The following is a 14,325-nucleotide window of genomic DNA, read 5'->3' as shown; positions in this document are numbered from 1 at the left end:
TATTACAAAACTTAAAAGAAAATTAGAAACAATCCAAGAAACAAACCGAATTAATATAACACTAACATTTAAAAAATTGGATAAAATTAATAGGCCAGGCCGGCTTGCTGAAAAAGCCAACTTTTTAGGGCGCATCAGAAGGACCGGAGGTCGGGGATTATGCGAAGCTCCGGGGGCGGCTCATTCAAGAGGGAAGGCGCTCCCACAGAGAAGGCTCTCCCCCTGGGGGTCGCTAGCCGACACTGTCTGGCCGACGGCACCCTGAGAAAGCCAACTCTGGGATCGCACTGGACGGTGGGAGGCTACTGGTGGCAGTAGGTGGTCTCGCAGGTACCCTGGGCCTAAGCCATGGAGCGCTTTAAAGGTCATAATTAGTACCTTTAATCACACCCGGAAAACAACCGGCAACCAGGCCGCCTAAAAGGGGTGTAACATGGAAGCACCTAGGTACCCCCATGATAACCCGCGCAGCCGCATTCTGGACCAGCTGAAGCCTCCGGGTGCTCTTCAAGGGCAGCCCCATGTAGAGAGCATTGCAGTAGTCCAGGTGAGAAAGGATGAGGGCATGAGTGACTGTGCATAGAGCATCCCGATCCAGGAAGGGGCGCAACTGACATACCAGGCGAACCTGGTAAAAGGCCCCCCTGGTCACGGCCATCAGGTGTTCTTCTAAACTAAGCCGTGTGTCCAGGAGGACTCCCAGATTGCAGGCCCTCTCTGAGGGGGCTAAAATTTCTCCCCCCATCATCAAAGATGGAACAAGATGCACAAATCGGGATGACGGAAACCACAGCCACTCAAGTCTTGGAGGGATTGAGCTTGAGCCTGTTCCTCCCCATCCAGATCCACACAGCCTCTTGGCATTGGGACATCACGTCGAGGGCATCGTTTGGGTGGTTTGAGGTAGAAATGAAAAAAGTTAGGTATCATCAGCATATTGATGATACTGTACCCCAAAACCACGGATGATCTCGCCCAGCGGTTTCATATATATGTTGAACAGGAGGGGTGAGAGAACTGACCCCTGGGGCGCCCCACAAGTGACGCGCCTCGGGGTCGATCCCCGCCCTCCAGTCAACACGAACTGCGACCAATCCGACAGGTAGGAGAACCACTGTAAAACGGTGCTCCCCACTCCCAACCCCCCGAGTCGTCGCAGTAGGATACCATGGTCGATGGTATCGAAAGCGGCCGAGAGGTCTAATAGGACCAGGACAGAGGAGCAGCCCCTGTCCTGGGCCCGCCAGAGATCATCAACCAACGCGACCAATGCCGTCTCCATGTTGTACCCGGGCCTGAAACCCGACTGAAATGGATCCAGGTAGACAGCTTCATCCAGCTGACGTGCTACCACACTTTCGACAACCTTTGCTACAAAGCGAAGGTTGGAGACCGGACGATAGTTGGCTAAAGAAGCTGGGTCCAGGGAAGGCTTCTTGAGGAGGGGCCTTACCACCGCCTCCTTCAAGGCGGTGGGAAAGAACCCCTCTCTCAATGAAGCGTTGGTAATCGCCTGGAGCCAGCCTCGTGTCACCTCCCGGGAAGCCGAAACTAACCAAGAGGACACGGGTCCAGCACACAAGTGGCAGCACTGAGTCTCCCCATAATCCTGTCCATGCCCTCGGGGGTCACAGGGTCAAACTCATCCCAGATTGTCTCCACAAGATTCATCCCCGTTGGCTCGCACGAATCTACCCAGTCATAGAGTCCAAGCCTGTCCGGATCTGATCGATTTTACCCTGCAGATACTGAACAAATTCTTCAGCCCTACCCTGCAAGGGGTCTTTCCCATTTCCTTGGTTAAGTAAGGAACGGGTCACCCTAAACAGGGTGGCTGGGCAGTTATCTGCGGACGCGCTAAGAGCGGAAAAATGTTGCCGTTTTGCCGCTTTTATCGCCACTAAGTAGGATTTAATATGAACTCTTACTAGTGTTCAGATTTGGACCGGATGGCCCTCCAACCATTCTCTAGGCTTCTTTTCCAGCGTTTCATCTCCCGGAGCTCCTCGGTAAACCAGGGAGCCACCCGGGATCGACACCGGGTCAGAGGCCGCAAAGGCACAATGCGATCCAAGGCCCCAGTGGCTGCCCTATCCCAGGCTTCCACTAGGGCTTCGGTCGAGTTGTGAACAAGGGATTTAAGAAAGGTCCCAAGTTCCATCAGGAACTTTTCAGGGTCCATTAGGCGCCTGGGGCGGAACGATCTAGTTACTTCCGACTCCCTGCGGCAAGGGGTAGCAGTATGGAAGTCAAGCCTGATGAGAAAATGATCAGACCATGACAAGGGTTGAATAGAAATATCCTCTAAATCTAGATCATTCATCCACTGCCCAGAGACAAAAATCAGGTCGAGCATGTGTCCCCTATTATGGGTGGGGTCTTGAATTAACAGAGTTAGGTCCATAGCCGTCATGGAAGCCATGAACTCCCGAGCTGACTCGGATGTCTCGCCAATGGAAGGCAGATTGAAATCCCCCAGGATCATAAGCCTGGGGAAATCAACCGTCAATCCAGCTAACACATCCAGCAGCTCTGGCAGGGCCGATGAAACGTAGCAGGGAGACAGGTACATAACAAAAAGGCCCACCTGAACTCCAAGGCCCCATTTCACAAAAAGGGACTCACACCCGCCTAGCTGAGGCACAGTGACCTCCTGAGGTCTGAGACTTTCCCTAATAACCACCGCCGCCACCACCCCGCCCCTGCCCTGGGCTCTCGGCTGGTGAAACACCCGGAAGCCTGATGGGCATAGTTCACTAAGGGGAACACCCCCCTCATGGCCCAACCAGGTCTCTGTAATGCATGCCAGGTCGGCTCTACCCTCTTGTATGAGGTCGTAAATGAGGGGAGCCTTATGTACCACAGACCTGGTGTTAAGCGACAGCAGCCGGAGACCAGGGTCCTGTAATCCCGAGCACCCGGGGGTGCGAGAAGGGCGATGAGGGTCGGAACACGCAATCGCTCTTAAACAGCGAACCCGTGTCCCCCGAACATAATTTGGCCCTCGGCCCCCACCATATCTGCCTCTCCCACAAACAGTAGAGATGGTAAACCCCCCAATGGAATGGCTTAATGTCTCCCATGGAATCCCTACCCTTCCCAGCACTCCCGACCCGCACCCATTAGTTAGCTCTGGCCTGTGCCCTGGCAGACTCCCCCCCAAGCCTGTCTGAGCCATCCGAATCAACCCCCCTTCCCCCCCCTTAAAATTTGATTTTTAAAAACCTGTAAAAAACCCCTAAGAAATCTCTTCTTCGCATGCCACCTCTCGGGATCCCAAGATCCGTCATTAAGGAAGCGTCTTGATAGGCAAGAAGGCCATCCCCGGGAAAGGGGGAGTTCCCAGAGGGAGTAAATTTCTGTCACAGTATAACATAGAGGAGAGTGTGGCATCAACCAAACGGGATGACATCCTGGGGAGATGGAACGAGATGACATGTCCATGGGGGGGGGCAGCCAACAGTGTTCAAGGGGGTAGCGGGAAGCTTGTGTCCATCACAGAAATGGTCAGTGTTAAGGACAGTATGTAAGAGTAACGGCTAGCTGTCAAAATCGCAGCAGATGATAGATTGCGAGGTGGTGAAGCAGCCAGTGATGGTGGCGGTGAGGGCAGCGGCGGCAGCGGTGGCTGCTCCAACTTCAATGACTCCAACAGCCAAGCTCCGTCCACGCCAGCCGCGCTCATATCCGTTGCCAGGGCCGCACTCCGTTGACCCAGTCCATAATATCACAGGAGGAGGGGTCAAATGACCAAATGGCACAGTTTGGTGGCCCAGACAATGGCGGTAATACTGGAGGGGGCCACAACGAAGGACCCCCCCATTCCAACTGCGCCCACGCCAACTACCGAAGCCATCTTCCGCTGGCGTAAATATCCATGCCAGCTGCCTCAGCCACTCCCCGCTGATCCAATTTATCATGTCCATAAGCAAGGTGGAGGGGGGGAGCAACCGGGATAACACCACGGCGTGGGGAGCGGTAACTGCAGAGACCCCAGGCCGGGCATCCCGCCGCCACCGCCGACCACACCCACGCTGGCTGCAGAGACCCCAGGCTGGGCGTCCCGTCGCAGCCGCTGACCACACCCATGCCACCAGCCACCAACGCTCTCCATTCTCCTTTCACCGCCAACCGCCCCATTTCACTCACGACGTTCTGGCTACAAGGCAGGACATCGCAGCTCAAGGGTATCCCTGAGGTCCCAGGAAATTCTCATAGCTGGACCTGGAACCAACGATGGGATAGAGCACCCCCTGCAAGCCCCAAGAAGGACAATCATCTCCCCGAAGGTCTCCTCAAACGCGACAGGACACCATCTTGGGCATGCGCAGGCTTGACAGCAAGAAGTAAGAAAATTAAAAGGGATTGAAGCCAAAACAGCTTTGTGATGGAATAGTAAAGGAGATGAAAGGAACTTGAAGAATGAGAATGTTATGCGAGTAGAGTTACTGAAATCCTCAAAGAGAGGTGAGGTGTTTAAAGAAGAAAAAACTCTAAACAATGTGGTACATGGACACAGTAAGAACAAGAATGCTCTGCAGGGACAAAAAGGAATGGAAATGTACTGTGTAATTCTGTTCTATTTTTAAACTGCATTTATTCTCATCTGGCTTATTCTATTATACATCCAGTATCTTTAACATTCCTAGTTCAAAGACCTACTATTGTATTATTAAGCTTGTGGAAACAGCATTGTGATAAACAGAATAACATTTTGTGAGCATTTTTTAAAACTGGAATAAGTTCTATAAACAGAATTTCCACTGTATCAGTGGAAACAGTATTTATATACAATATATACACTTAAACACTGATCTGCATTAGCAGAATTTACTAAAGTTTTTTTTAAAAAAAACCTAACAATGTTGGCTGCAAATGACTGCATATCACATATATGGTGCCCAACCAAGATACATCTGACACAGCAAGTTTTCATCAGTTGAATCTTGAATAAGATGGTGAACATGTCCTTCAATTGACAATGGTAGGCCCTTTACCCTGTTCCTATTTTTTATTACACCCTGCAGCCGCTGCTCTATATCTTGCACATGAGTCTTGGCCTGAAAAACAAAAAATAATCTACATAAGAGAAAGATGTCATTAGTACACTAGAAGCTAAATTTTTAGGGGTAAGTATTGTAGCTTTCTCTCTCCAACATAAAAGATTGTGTTTCCAGTGAAGGTTTATTGAATTATATAAAACTGTACTATACAGGGGTATCAAACTGGTGGCCCACGGGCTAGATGCATCATGCACAGACTACGCCCACGCCGGCTCAGCAAAGGCAAAAAACGTTGCGATGCCATGTAATGTCACGTGATACGATTGAGTTTGAAGTTCAAAAACGAGTTTCCGTTTGGCCCATTGGGACTGTTTTTCCTCCTCCCCAGGCTTCAGAGGCTTTCCTGAAGCCTGGGGAGGGCGAAAATGGCCTCCCCTGGGCCCCCGGAGGTTCTCTGGAAGCTAGAAACAGATCATTTCCGAACTTCCGCTTGGCCCGTTGGGGCCGTTTTTCGCCCTCCCCAGCCTCCGGAGGCTTTCCTGAAGCCTGGGGAGGGCAAAAAACGGTCCCAACGAGCTAACTGGAAATTCTGGAAATGGGCTAGAAACTGGGAGAACATATGTTGTAGTCCCACCTTAGACATAAAGCTAGCTGGACCAGGAACTATGTATCTGCCATAGGAAGCAGGCAATGTAAAACTTCCAAAATCTTACCAGAAATTTAAAAAACGACTTGAAGGCATGGGAAAAAGAGGTAACAATGTATATTTTGGTAATAAAACATTACAAGCACAATCTATAAAGTTTAAATGAGACCAGAAAATTTTTAAAGTAACATTTTTATTTGTATCATAAAAATTAATCTGCATCACAAAAATAAATATTTATGAATACTATTTGTATGAATGAATGAAATAATTTAAAAAAATAAACGGCTAGCACTCATCAATATATGAGTGCGACCTGATGAAAAACAAATAGGTCAAAGATTCCAAGTCTTGTAGTTATCTGTTCCTATTGTGTTTGTTCTTCTTGAATAAATTCAGCTATCATTCAAAGCAAGGTTATGTTGCTTAATATTATAGTATCCATTTTGATTTGTTTACTGCCCTGGGTCAAAGATTGAGTTTTTAACCCTGAGTTTTACCAGCTTACCTTTTCATTGACAATTTCTCCAGTTTCATTTACCAAGGTTTTTGTATTGCCTCTAGCTGGTTTACTCCATTCCACAAGGGGATCATGCAGAAACGTCTTCAAAACACTAGGTTTGGGAGGGAACAAAATATTTTTAGTTGCATTTGTTGTAATAAGTCTCATTAGATTCAGTTACTATCCAAATTTGCTGTGAGTAGAACAGCAGATTGTGAAATAATCATCATCTTAATCAGATTGCCTACAAACAACAGCATGGCAAAGTAGCAACAATGGTGCACTGAAATATCAACAAGAAATACCACTTGCCTGCAAGCAAGAACTTGTAGGGCCACAAAATAACCAAAGTAATAGAAAAAGAAGGTTAAAGTGGTGTCTGACTTCAGAATTCAGACAAACAATTGCCTTCCATATAACAACACAGATATTAATTGTTCATGTTAGACAAAAATATCTGGATAATGATGTGGCAGGAGATGGAAACAGCAAAAAAGAAGAGAAAGAACTGGAGAAAATCACAAAATGCAAGGACCTGCAAATAGAAGAACAACAACTGTGGCAAAAAAAGCAGAGTAATAGTACAGGTAGTCCCTGACTTACAACAGTTCATTTAGTGACCATCCAAAGTTGCAACAGTATAGAAAAAAGTGACCTGACTGTTTTTCACACTTATGACCACTGCAGCATCTTTGTGGTCATGTGATAAAAATTCAGACATTTGGCAAATGACTCATATTTATGATGGCTGCAAAGTCCCGGGGTCTTAGGATCACCTTTTGCAAACTTCTGACAAGCAGTCAATGGGAAAGCCAGTTTCACTTAACAGCTATGTTACTAAATTAACAACTGCACGGATTCACTTAATAACTGCGGCAAGAAAAGTTGTAAAATGGGGCAAAACTCACTTAACAAATGTCTCACTTAGTGACAGAAATTTTGGGCCCAGTTGTGGTTGTAAGTCGAGGACTACCTGTAATAGGTGCCTTGGGTGCAATCCCAAAACATCTGGAGCAACACTTCAACACCATCTTGACAAAATAATGGATTGCAAAACACAGTTTTTGTTGGAATAACTTATATTCTGTGGTGATGCTTTAATACAATCAAACAACATCTACCGATCTCATTTCCTTGGAAGGGACTCACTAGGTTGATAAAAATACCAAATCCAGTGTAGATAGCTGGCCGGCCATAATCACGGGATGTAGAATAGGAATCAAAGAATTGGAAGAGATCAAGTACAGTATCAAGTTCTGATGTTGAACATGGCATAAACTGGCTGTGGTGGTCTCAGAGGTTATTGACACATTGACAAACTTTCTATCTGTCAATTACAAACGGCCACACTTCTTGGATACAGATATATACTATGCCAATACATTATGACATCCTAGGTTCTTGAGAAGAACTCGATGCATATGAAAGCCAATACCAGTTTAAAAACTGGCAATTGTGATTTCACGTTGTGGCCTATATAACATTATTTTTAGATTTCTATAAGAGCCTTAAAAAGTTAGTAAGTGCATTGATTCTGAGCTGAAAGCCTGTGACTAGACTTTTATCTACTTTGGTTTTCCCATTGCAAACCATTTTCTAATTCTTATTTGGGAAGTTCCATGAGCAAATCCAGAAGAGATAATCACAAAATAATTCTTTGTAGCTCTTTCTTATTAGCACAATTGTTTATAATTGCATGACTATCCTGTTTGGTCTGATCTCTGAGTCACAGAAGCAGAGAAAAAGAAAAAAATACGTAAGCAGTACTACCCATTGAATATTACAAGGCTTGTTTATGCAATGTATAAAAGGAAACCAGGCTATCAAAGAATATGGTGGCTGGTCACCATCAAAGCTGAGGCCAGCCAGAACATAGAAAAACTCAAAAGTGCAAGATCAGAAGATGAGAGACCTGACCCATAAAATCTCCCAAGAGTAGGACACAACTAAATGGACATTATCATCATTTATGCAATGTAGCATGACAATAATGAAAATTTGAAGTTGAAATAATTAGGGGTAATGATTTTATGTGCATTCCCCCATCCTGTTGGAAGACCACTCTTTCTTTACCTCATGAGTGGTTCTCTCTGGTTACGCATAAGTCTTAAGGTAACTTCACAAGCTCTCCTGAAGAGCCCTTCCGTGCCCATTGGACCCATCGCATTGACCATGTTATGAGTAAGGCGAAATGGAACAATTTCCGGAAAATCAAAAGTTTCTCCCTTTAAATGAATATAAGAGGAATAAGTTCAGTAACACATGCTTCTCTCAAAATGGAATGCAGTAGATTCTTATACCACTTGTATTATGCAATTATACAAAAAAAATTATTTAAGTTATACTATTATAATGTTAGTAGAGTTTATTGCACGCCTTTCAAAATTACTTCGGTGTTTGTGTACAGACTGGCTGATTATGTTTTTCTGTTAATCAAAGTTAAATGTAATTATAAATGTTTTTAAAAAAGCCATATTTGTGATTTTTATTACTGGATGTTGAAAATATTCAATGCATGGAACAGCTTTTTTAAATGGGTCATGGCTACATAAAAACAAATGTTTTAGGTGTTTGGGTCTGATGGAACTAAGCAGGGTAGATCTGATCCATGCAAAAGCGATTTGGCGATTATGGGGGGGAGAAATCAAAGGATATTGAAAGTTGGACAGATAGGGAAGGAAAAGAAGAAGGATGCTGGGAACATTGGGGGACACAGGAGTAAGTTGTTTTGAGAAATCAGCAGGTGAATGAAGCAATGAAAATTATGGGTGAGCAGCCTGATGTGATATGATGTGGTACTGTAGGATACTGGGATTTGAGAGAGTTAAGGTAGTCCAATTGAATATAATATTTTGGGACTTCAGCAACAGAGATGAAGAGAAAGATGGGGAAATGCTAGAAAAATAAATAACTAGGCATGGGATAAGGCTCACTTCAAGCATTGGTATTAGCAGCTCAAGGGAGGGGGAAAGGAAAATGCTGGAAGGGGGATGGGGTTGGATAAACACTTCTAGAAGCTGGTGAGAGGGAGATGGGAGAGAGATTTCATTACCAGTGTTGACCTAATCGTCTCATCTCAATTGCCAACATACTTCGGAATAAAAAATATTTTACATTCAATATTTAGCTGCTCACCTTATTAAACAGACAGTTGAAATCTACATGCACACATTCACCAGTTAGAGAATCAAACAGAATATTTTCTCCATGACGGTCTCCAAGACCCAGCATGTACCCGACCATTGACATAACTGCAGTGGAACGACAATAGGCTGATCTGCTGCTGTACCTACAGAAAAAAATAAAAATCAAGATACCTTATAGGTCCTTGATCATTTTGTAATAATTATTGGTGGCAAAACAATTTGTACACTCAGCAAAAACATAAAAAATATATAGTTTATGATGATTATTACAGACAACCCTCAACTTATGATCACAATTGGAAATGGAACTTTCATTGCCAAGCAAGTTGTTTGTTAAGTAAGCTGCAACTAATATTACAACCTTTTTTTGTTGTGATCATTAAGTGTATCATTAGTCATTAAATGAATCATGAGGTTAAATGACTCCAGTTTCCCCTTGCCGGAAGCCAGCTGTGAAACCATGTGATTTCAGGACACTACAATTGTTGCAAATAAATATCAGCTGATAAGCTCCTTTTGATTGTGTGACTGGAGAAACCACAATGATCACAATGTGAAGGCTAGTCATAAGTGCGAAGACCAGTGGTAAGTCACTTTTTTCAAACCATCATAACTTCTAATGTTGCTAAACAAATATTTGAAAGCCAAGGAATACTTGTATGTAGGCAATCAGATTTTCTTTTAAAATTCTAGATATTATTGTAGTGTAATTCAAATTGTATCTAAATGTATATTTATTACATTTATATACCACTCAACTCCCAATAACTGTAGAAAAAAGACTGACCATGAGGTAGGATCAGGGAATTTCCTCAGAAACCATTCATGAAAAATTGGAGGATGCCGAGGAAGTAGAGTTTCTTTGAAAACCTTCAGCTTTTCAGATAAAGGTGCTGTCTTTGGAATAATACACTGACGTAGCTCTTTACCAGTCATGTAGATGCCTGTAAAAGAAAAACAAATATACCGTATTTTTCAGACTATAGGACACACCAGACTATAAAATGCACCTAAATCTAGAGGAGGAAAACAAGAAAAAAAAGTTTTTGGCCTGTGCATGTCCCATTTTCGCTGTTCCTGGCCCCCAGAAGCACTTTGTAGGCCAAAAACAGGGCTGTTTTTGGCCTTCTGAACCCTCCACATGTCCCGTTTTCGTAGAGTGCTTGTAGAGTGCTTCTGGGGGCCGGGGAGGATGAAAAACAGGACGCATGGAGGGTTTGGGAAACCAAAAACAGCGCCAGGAAGGGCAAAAATGGGACATGCAGAGGGTTCAGGAGGCCAAAAACAGGCCCGTATTCGGTCTATAACACACACAGACATTTCCACCACTTTTTTTTTTTTTGGGGGGGGGGGGGGGATGCATGCATTTTATAGTTCAAAAAATATGGTAATTACACTGTTCATTCTGTGGCAAATATAACCAGTAACTGTTGGTGAAGCATTGCAAAGAGTTACTATATTCACTATTTCTCCTTCTTATCTTCCATTTTAACTTCTCACTCACACTTTTTAAAGATTACATCATCATTATTTTACCTTTTTCTTTGTATAATTTGATTAGGATATTTCGCAAACCAGCAGTGTTGTTCACCCATTCAATGATTCCACATTCCTCATTCAGAGGAATAACAGCATAGGTTCGGATGTGGAGTTCTCGTCTTCGTGACTCTGCATCTTTTCTTAAGCACTAGGGTAGAAACATACCATGCTCCATAAGATTAATGTAAAACAGTATCTTTAATTTTCATTTTAATTCATTTCTCTGTTTCTTGTAATCCCAAATTAAAGGTTTGTATTTTTAGAAAGGGTGTATATGTACATACGCACACACACATGCAAACACACTTATATAGTCATACACAAACATCAATTGCTTTATTTTCCCCCAAAAAGATCCCTTTGACAAAAGTATTGAATCTCTTTTAAAACAAAAACACTGTTCGTATTTATTCAAAATTTAGCAAACAAGAACCAAAATGTCTTTATATAGAAAGACAAATAATCTAGATTCCCTTTAAGCATATAAAAAGCTTTGCATATCTGACTAGATTTTAAATATATGTATTTCCATGAGTACCACTATAGTATTAGAAAGTTTTGCTGAGATTTATATTCAAAATCAGCTTTTCATAAGATAGATATTATATATTTTAGAAAGTAGACCATTACTCAATATACTAAATAATTGTGAATTAAAACCAGAAAGCCTTCTCGGGTTATAGGCAATATATTTAACAGCAAATAAGTCATTGATTTATAATCCTGTATTTAGAATGGGACAGATAGTAAGAGGAACTACAAGCAAGCATATTTGGGTAAATCAGTTCTGGTTAATCATTATACACAAATATGCTCAGTGATAACTCTGATACTAAGAAAACAGTTAGTGGATTGTCAGCAGCAAGTTTGCCATGCATTCAGAAAAATATTTAGAATTTAACCTTATTTATGAGGGAGTTAAATTCCATGAGTCGGCAGTCTTTTCTAAGATCATCTTTTGGCTTACACATCATGATATAAGATTTCCCATCTGAACCTTTTAAAGTAATCTTCTTGGGCTTCTGAAGAGATGGAAGGATTTCAACCTACAATTTAAAAAAGAGGCACAGTTCTTTCACACAATCTCAGCCAGCATACCTCACAGACATGTTGCTACTGTGAGGAAAATATAGTCTTTGATTTAAAACTGTTCATTTAACAATGGCTCAAAGTTACAATGGTGATAAAAAAATTGACCTATTGTCAAGGTTACTACCATGAAATCATCTCTGGGATCATGTGATGAAAATTTAGGCATTTGGCAATAGGCTCACATTTATGACAATTTCAGGATCTTGCGGTCATCATGATTTGCAATTTTCCAAACAGCTTCTGATAAGCAAAGCCAGGGGGACAGGGGGACGGGGGAGAGCTGGATTGGCTAAATAACTAGAGTTTAAAAATGATAAAATCAGGTCCATTCACGCGATGACTTGTTTAACTACTTAGCAACTGAAATTTTGGTCCCAATTGTGGTAGAGTCAAGGACTACTTTGAGGTCCTGAAGAAAAGACGTGGCATAATGTTAAGAAATAATTTCATTTAAAGACTTGATTTCCTTTTCCCATTTTACTTGGGCTACCATGAGAAAAAGTTTGATTCGGAAAATAAATTTAGGCTGAGTTATAAACATGCAAATAAGTTTCGGCGCCTTTTCTATTGTGATGTCCTCCCTTTGGAGAATGATCCCACTCGAGCTGAACACCTGAATACTACAGGCATTATGGAAAATGTAGCTTTGTTTCCACATTTGGTGATCCGGCAGTAGAACTGAATGTGATTGTACTCTGATGTGGATTGTGACTATATTTTTGTGTTTCAATATGATTTTAACATGGTTTTGTATCCTTGTCCTTTTTATTTCCATTTGTTTATTTTTCTCGATGTTAATTGTTGTGAGCCACCCAGAGTCATATTTCTGACATAGGTGGCTAAATATTTATTTATTAGATTTATATGCTGCCATCTTATTACTTACTTACTTATTACTTATATAAGTTGAACAAGCAAACAAACAAATAAGTATTAATAGATACTAACAGTATCGTCAAAACTTTCAATGTAAGCCCAACACCCAGGAAATGGATCATGATTGGAATGTGTTCCAGGAACTGAAGGAAGAGTTGGTATCATTACAGATTGCAAAGGAATAAGAATCTGACTGAATGTTTGGTCTTCTACCAGCCTCTTGAGGTTTTTAAAATGAATAGCCATACTTAAAGTGGAGGTGTTTCCATCGACCTGAAAAAAAAAGTTTAAAAAGTAATCAAATGCAAACATTCAAGCATATAATTATCTTGTATAACTTTAATGTCCATACTGTTTTTTCAAACTCATCATTATAAAATTTAGGATGTAATTTCAATCCCAGAACAAAATGCAACATTATTATAATGCTGGATATAATAATGTAATGCTATATTTGCATAAATCTACTGAAAATATTTTGAGTGTTCCTATCTTTTAAAAATAAATGATATTGAACTGGTGTCCTGCAGCTGAAAACATGTATTTATCAATGGGAAGTGGGCACAATTTTCAGCTATCAGCCCTCTTTTCCGACTCTGTCATATAGGTCCTGGAACACTATTATCCCTAATAGTCTTTAGATGAAGCCTATCTGAACCTATCGTACAGGTGTATAATAAACTGAAATTTCACATAATTAAGCCAAACGATTGAAGAATAAAAACATCTGGTAATGTTCCTTTACTAGGTCCCTCGGTATTTAAAAACTTTTGTGCATATATGGCCATTAATCAATTATTTTAGCATGACAATGATGATTGTCAAGAAGATAGCCAGAAAAGAAGGGGCAATTATTTAGAAAAAAGATTCAATTCTTGGTATGCTTCAGAACAATACAATACAAGTTTTATAGTTAAAGTTTTGTTTTAAAAAACTAGATATTTGACGCCTTAATCCTTTGACTTATAAAACAAAAGAACAAACGTTATTGGTTATGTGGATGGAAGTAATAGCTAACAAGTATTCTCAGATATTAATTACACTTCAAAAAAGCTTAGAAAAATCACAAAATCTGCTTTTAAAAAGTTTGGAGTTTTCAGGAGGGTAGGAGTTGTCTCTGAAATATCTCTCTGCTCACTATTCTTTGCTCTTTCCTTCAAAATAGTTTCTTCTGAGAGGTCCTTGGTGCTCAGAGCTCTGATGATGCTACCTAGTTTGGGTAACAAAATGTTTGCAAGAAAACAACCAAGCTCATAGAGTACCAAGGACCCCTCATTTCAAAGGTGAGCTGCAAATATTCTCCTTTATTGATTGTTGCTTCTTTTAATTACCTAAAGCATATTTAAGAGCACTTATGTTGATGGTCTTCGTTTAGATTTAGTTTATATTTCAGTCAACAATTCCTAGTTTGATGTTTTCAATTCCACCAAAATCCATGGCATGAACAAGTCTAAATTCAATCCTTTATAATAGATCGTAATTTATTTATAGATTATAACAAAGAACACACTGGAATGAATA

At 41.6% G+C, this 14,325-nt stretch overlaps 1 protein-coding gene across 1 annotated transcript in view; it reads right to left on the bottom strand.

The window, feature by feature from the left end:
- Positions 1–4,576: 4,576 nt before the first annotated feature.
- Positions 4,577–14,325, bottom strand: part of ATR (ATR checkpoint kinase) — a 56,405-nt gene continuing 46,656 nt past the window's right edge. The window contains exons 40-47 of the mRNA XM_081954328.1: positions 12,877–13,077; positions 11,739–11,882; positions 10,834–10,984; positions 10,085–10,241; positions 9,287–9,440; positions 8,225–8,376; positions 6,158–6,263; positions 4,577–5,060 (exon numbers count right to left, since the gene is read on the bottom strand). Of these exons, the coding sequence (XP_081810454.1) occupies positions 4,887–5,060; positions 6,158–6,263; positions 8,225–8,376; positions 9,287–9,440; positions 10,085–10,241; positions 10,834–10,984; positions 11,739–11,882; positions 12,877–13,077 (1,239 nt within the window). The 3' untranslated portion in view covers positions 4,577–4,886. The remainder of the gene's footprint in view (positions 5,061–6,157; positions 6,264–8,224; positions 8,377–9,286; positions 9,441–10,084; positions 10,242–10,833; positions 10,985–11,738; positions 11,883–12,876; positions 13,078–14,325) is intronic.

This window comes from Natrix helvetica (genome assembly GCF_964273705.1).
Source record: "Natrix helvetica genome assembly, chromosome: 5".
Classification (NCBI taxonomy): Eukaryota; Metazoa; Chordata; class Lepidosauria; order Squamata; family Natricidae; genus Natrix; species Natrix helvetica.
This window is presented reverse-complemented; position numbering and strand designations above follow the sequence as displayed.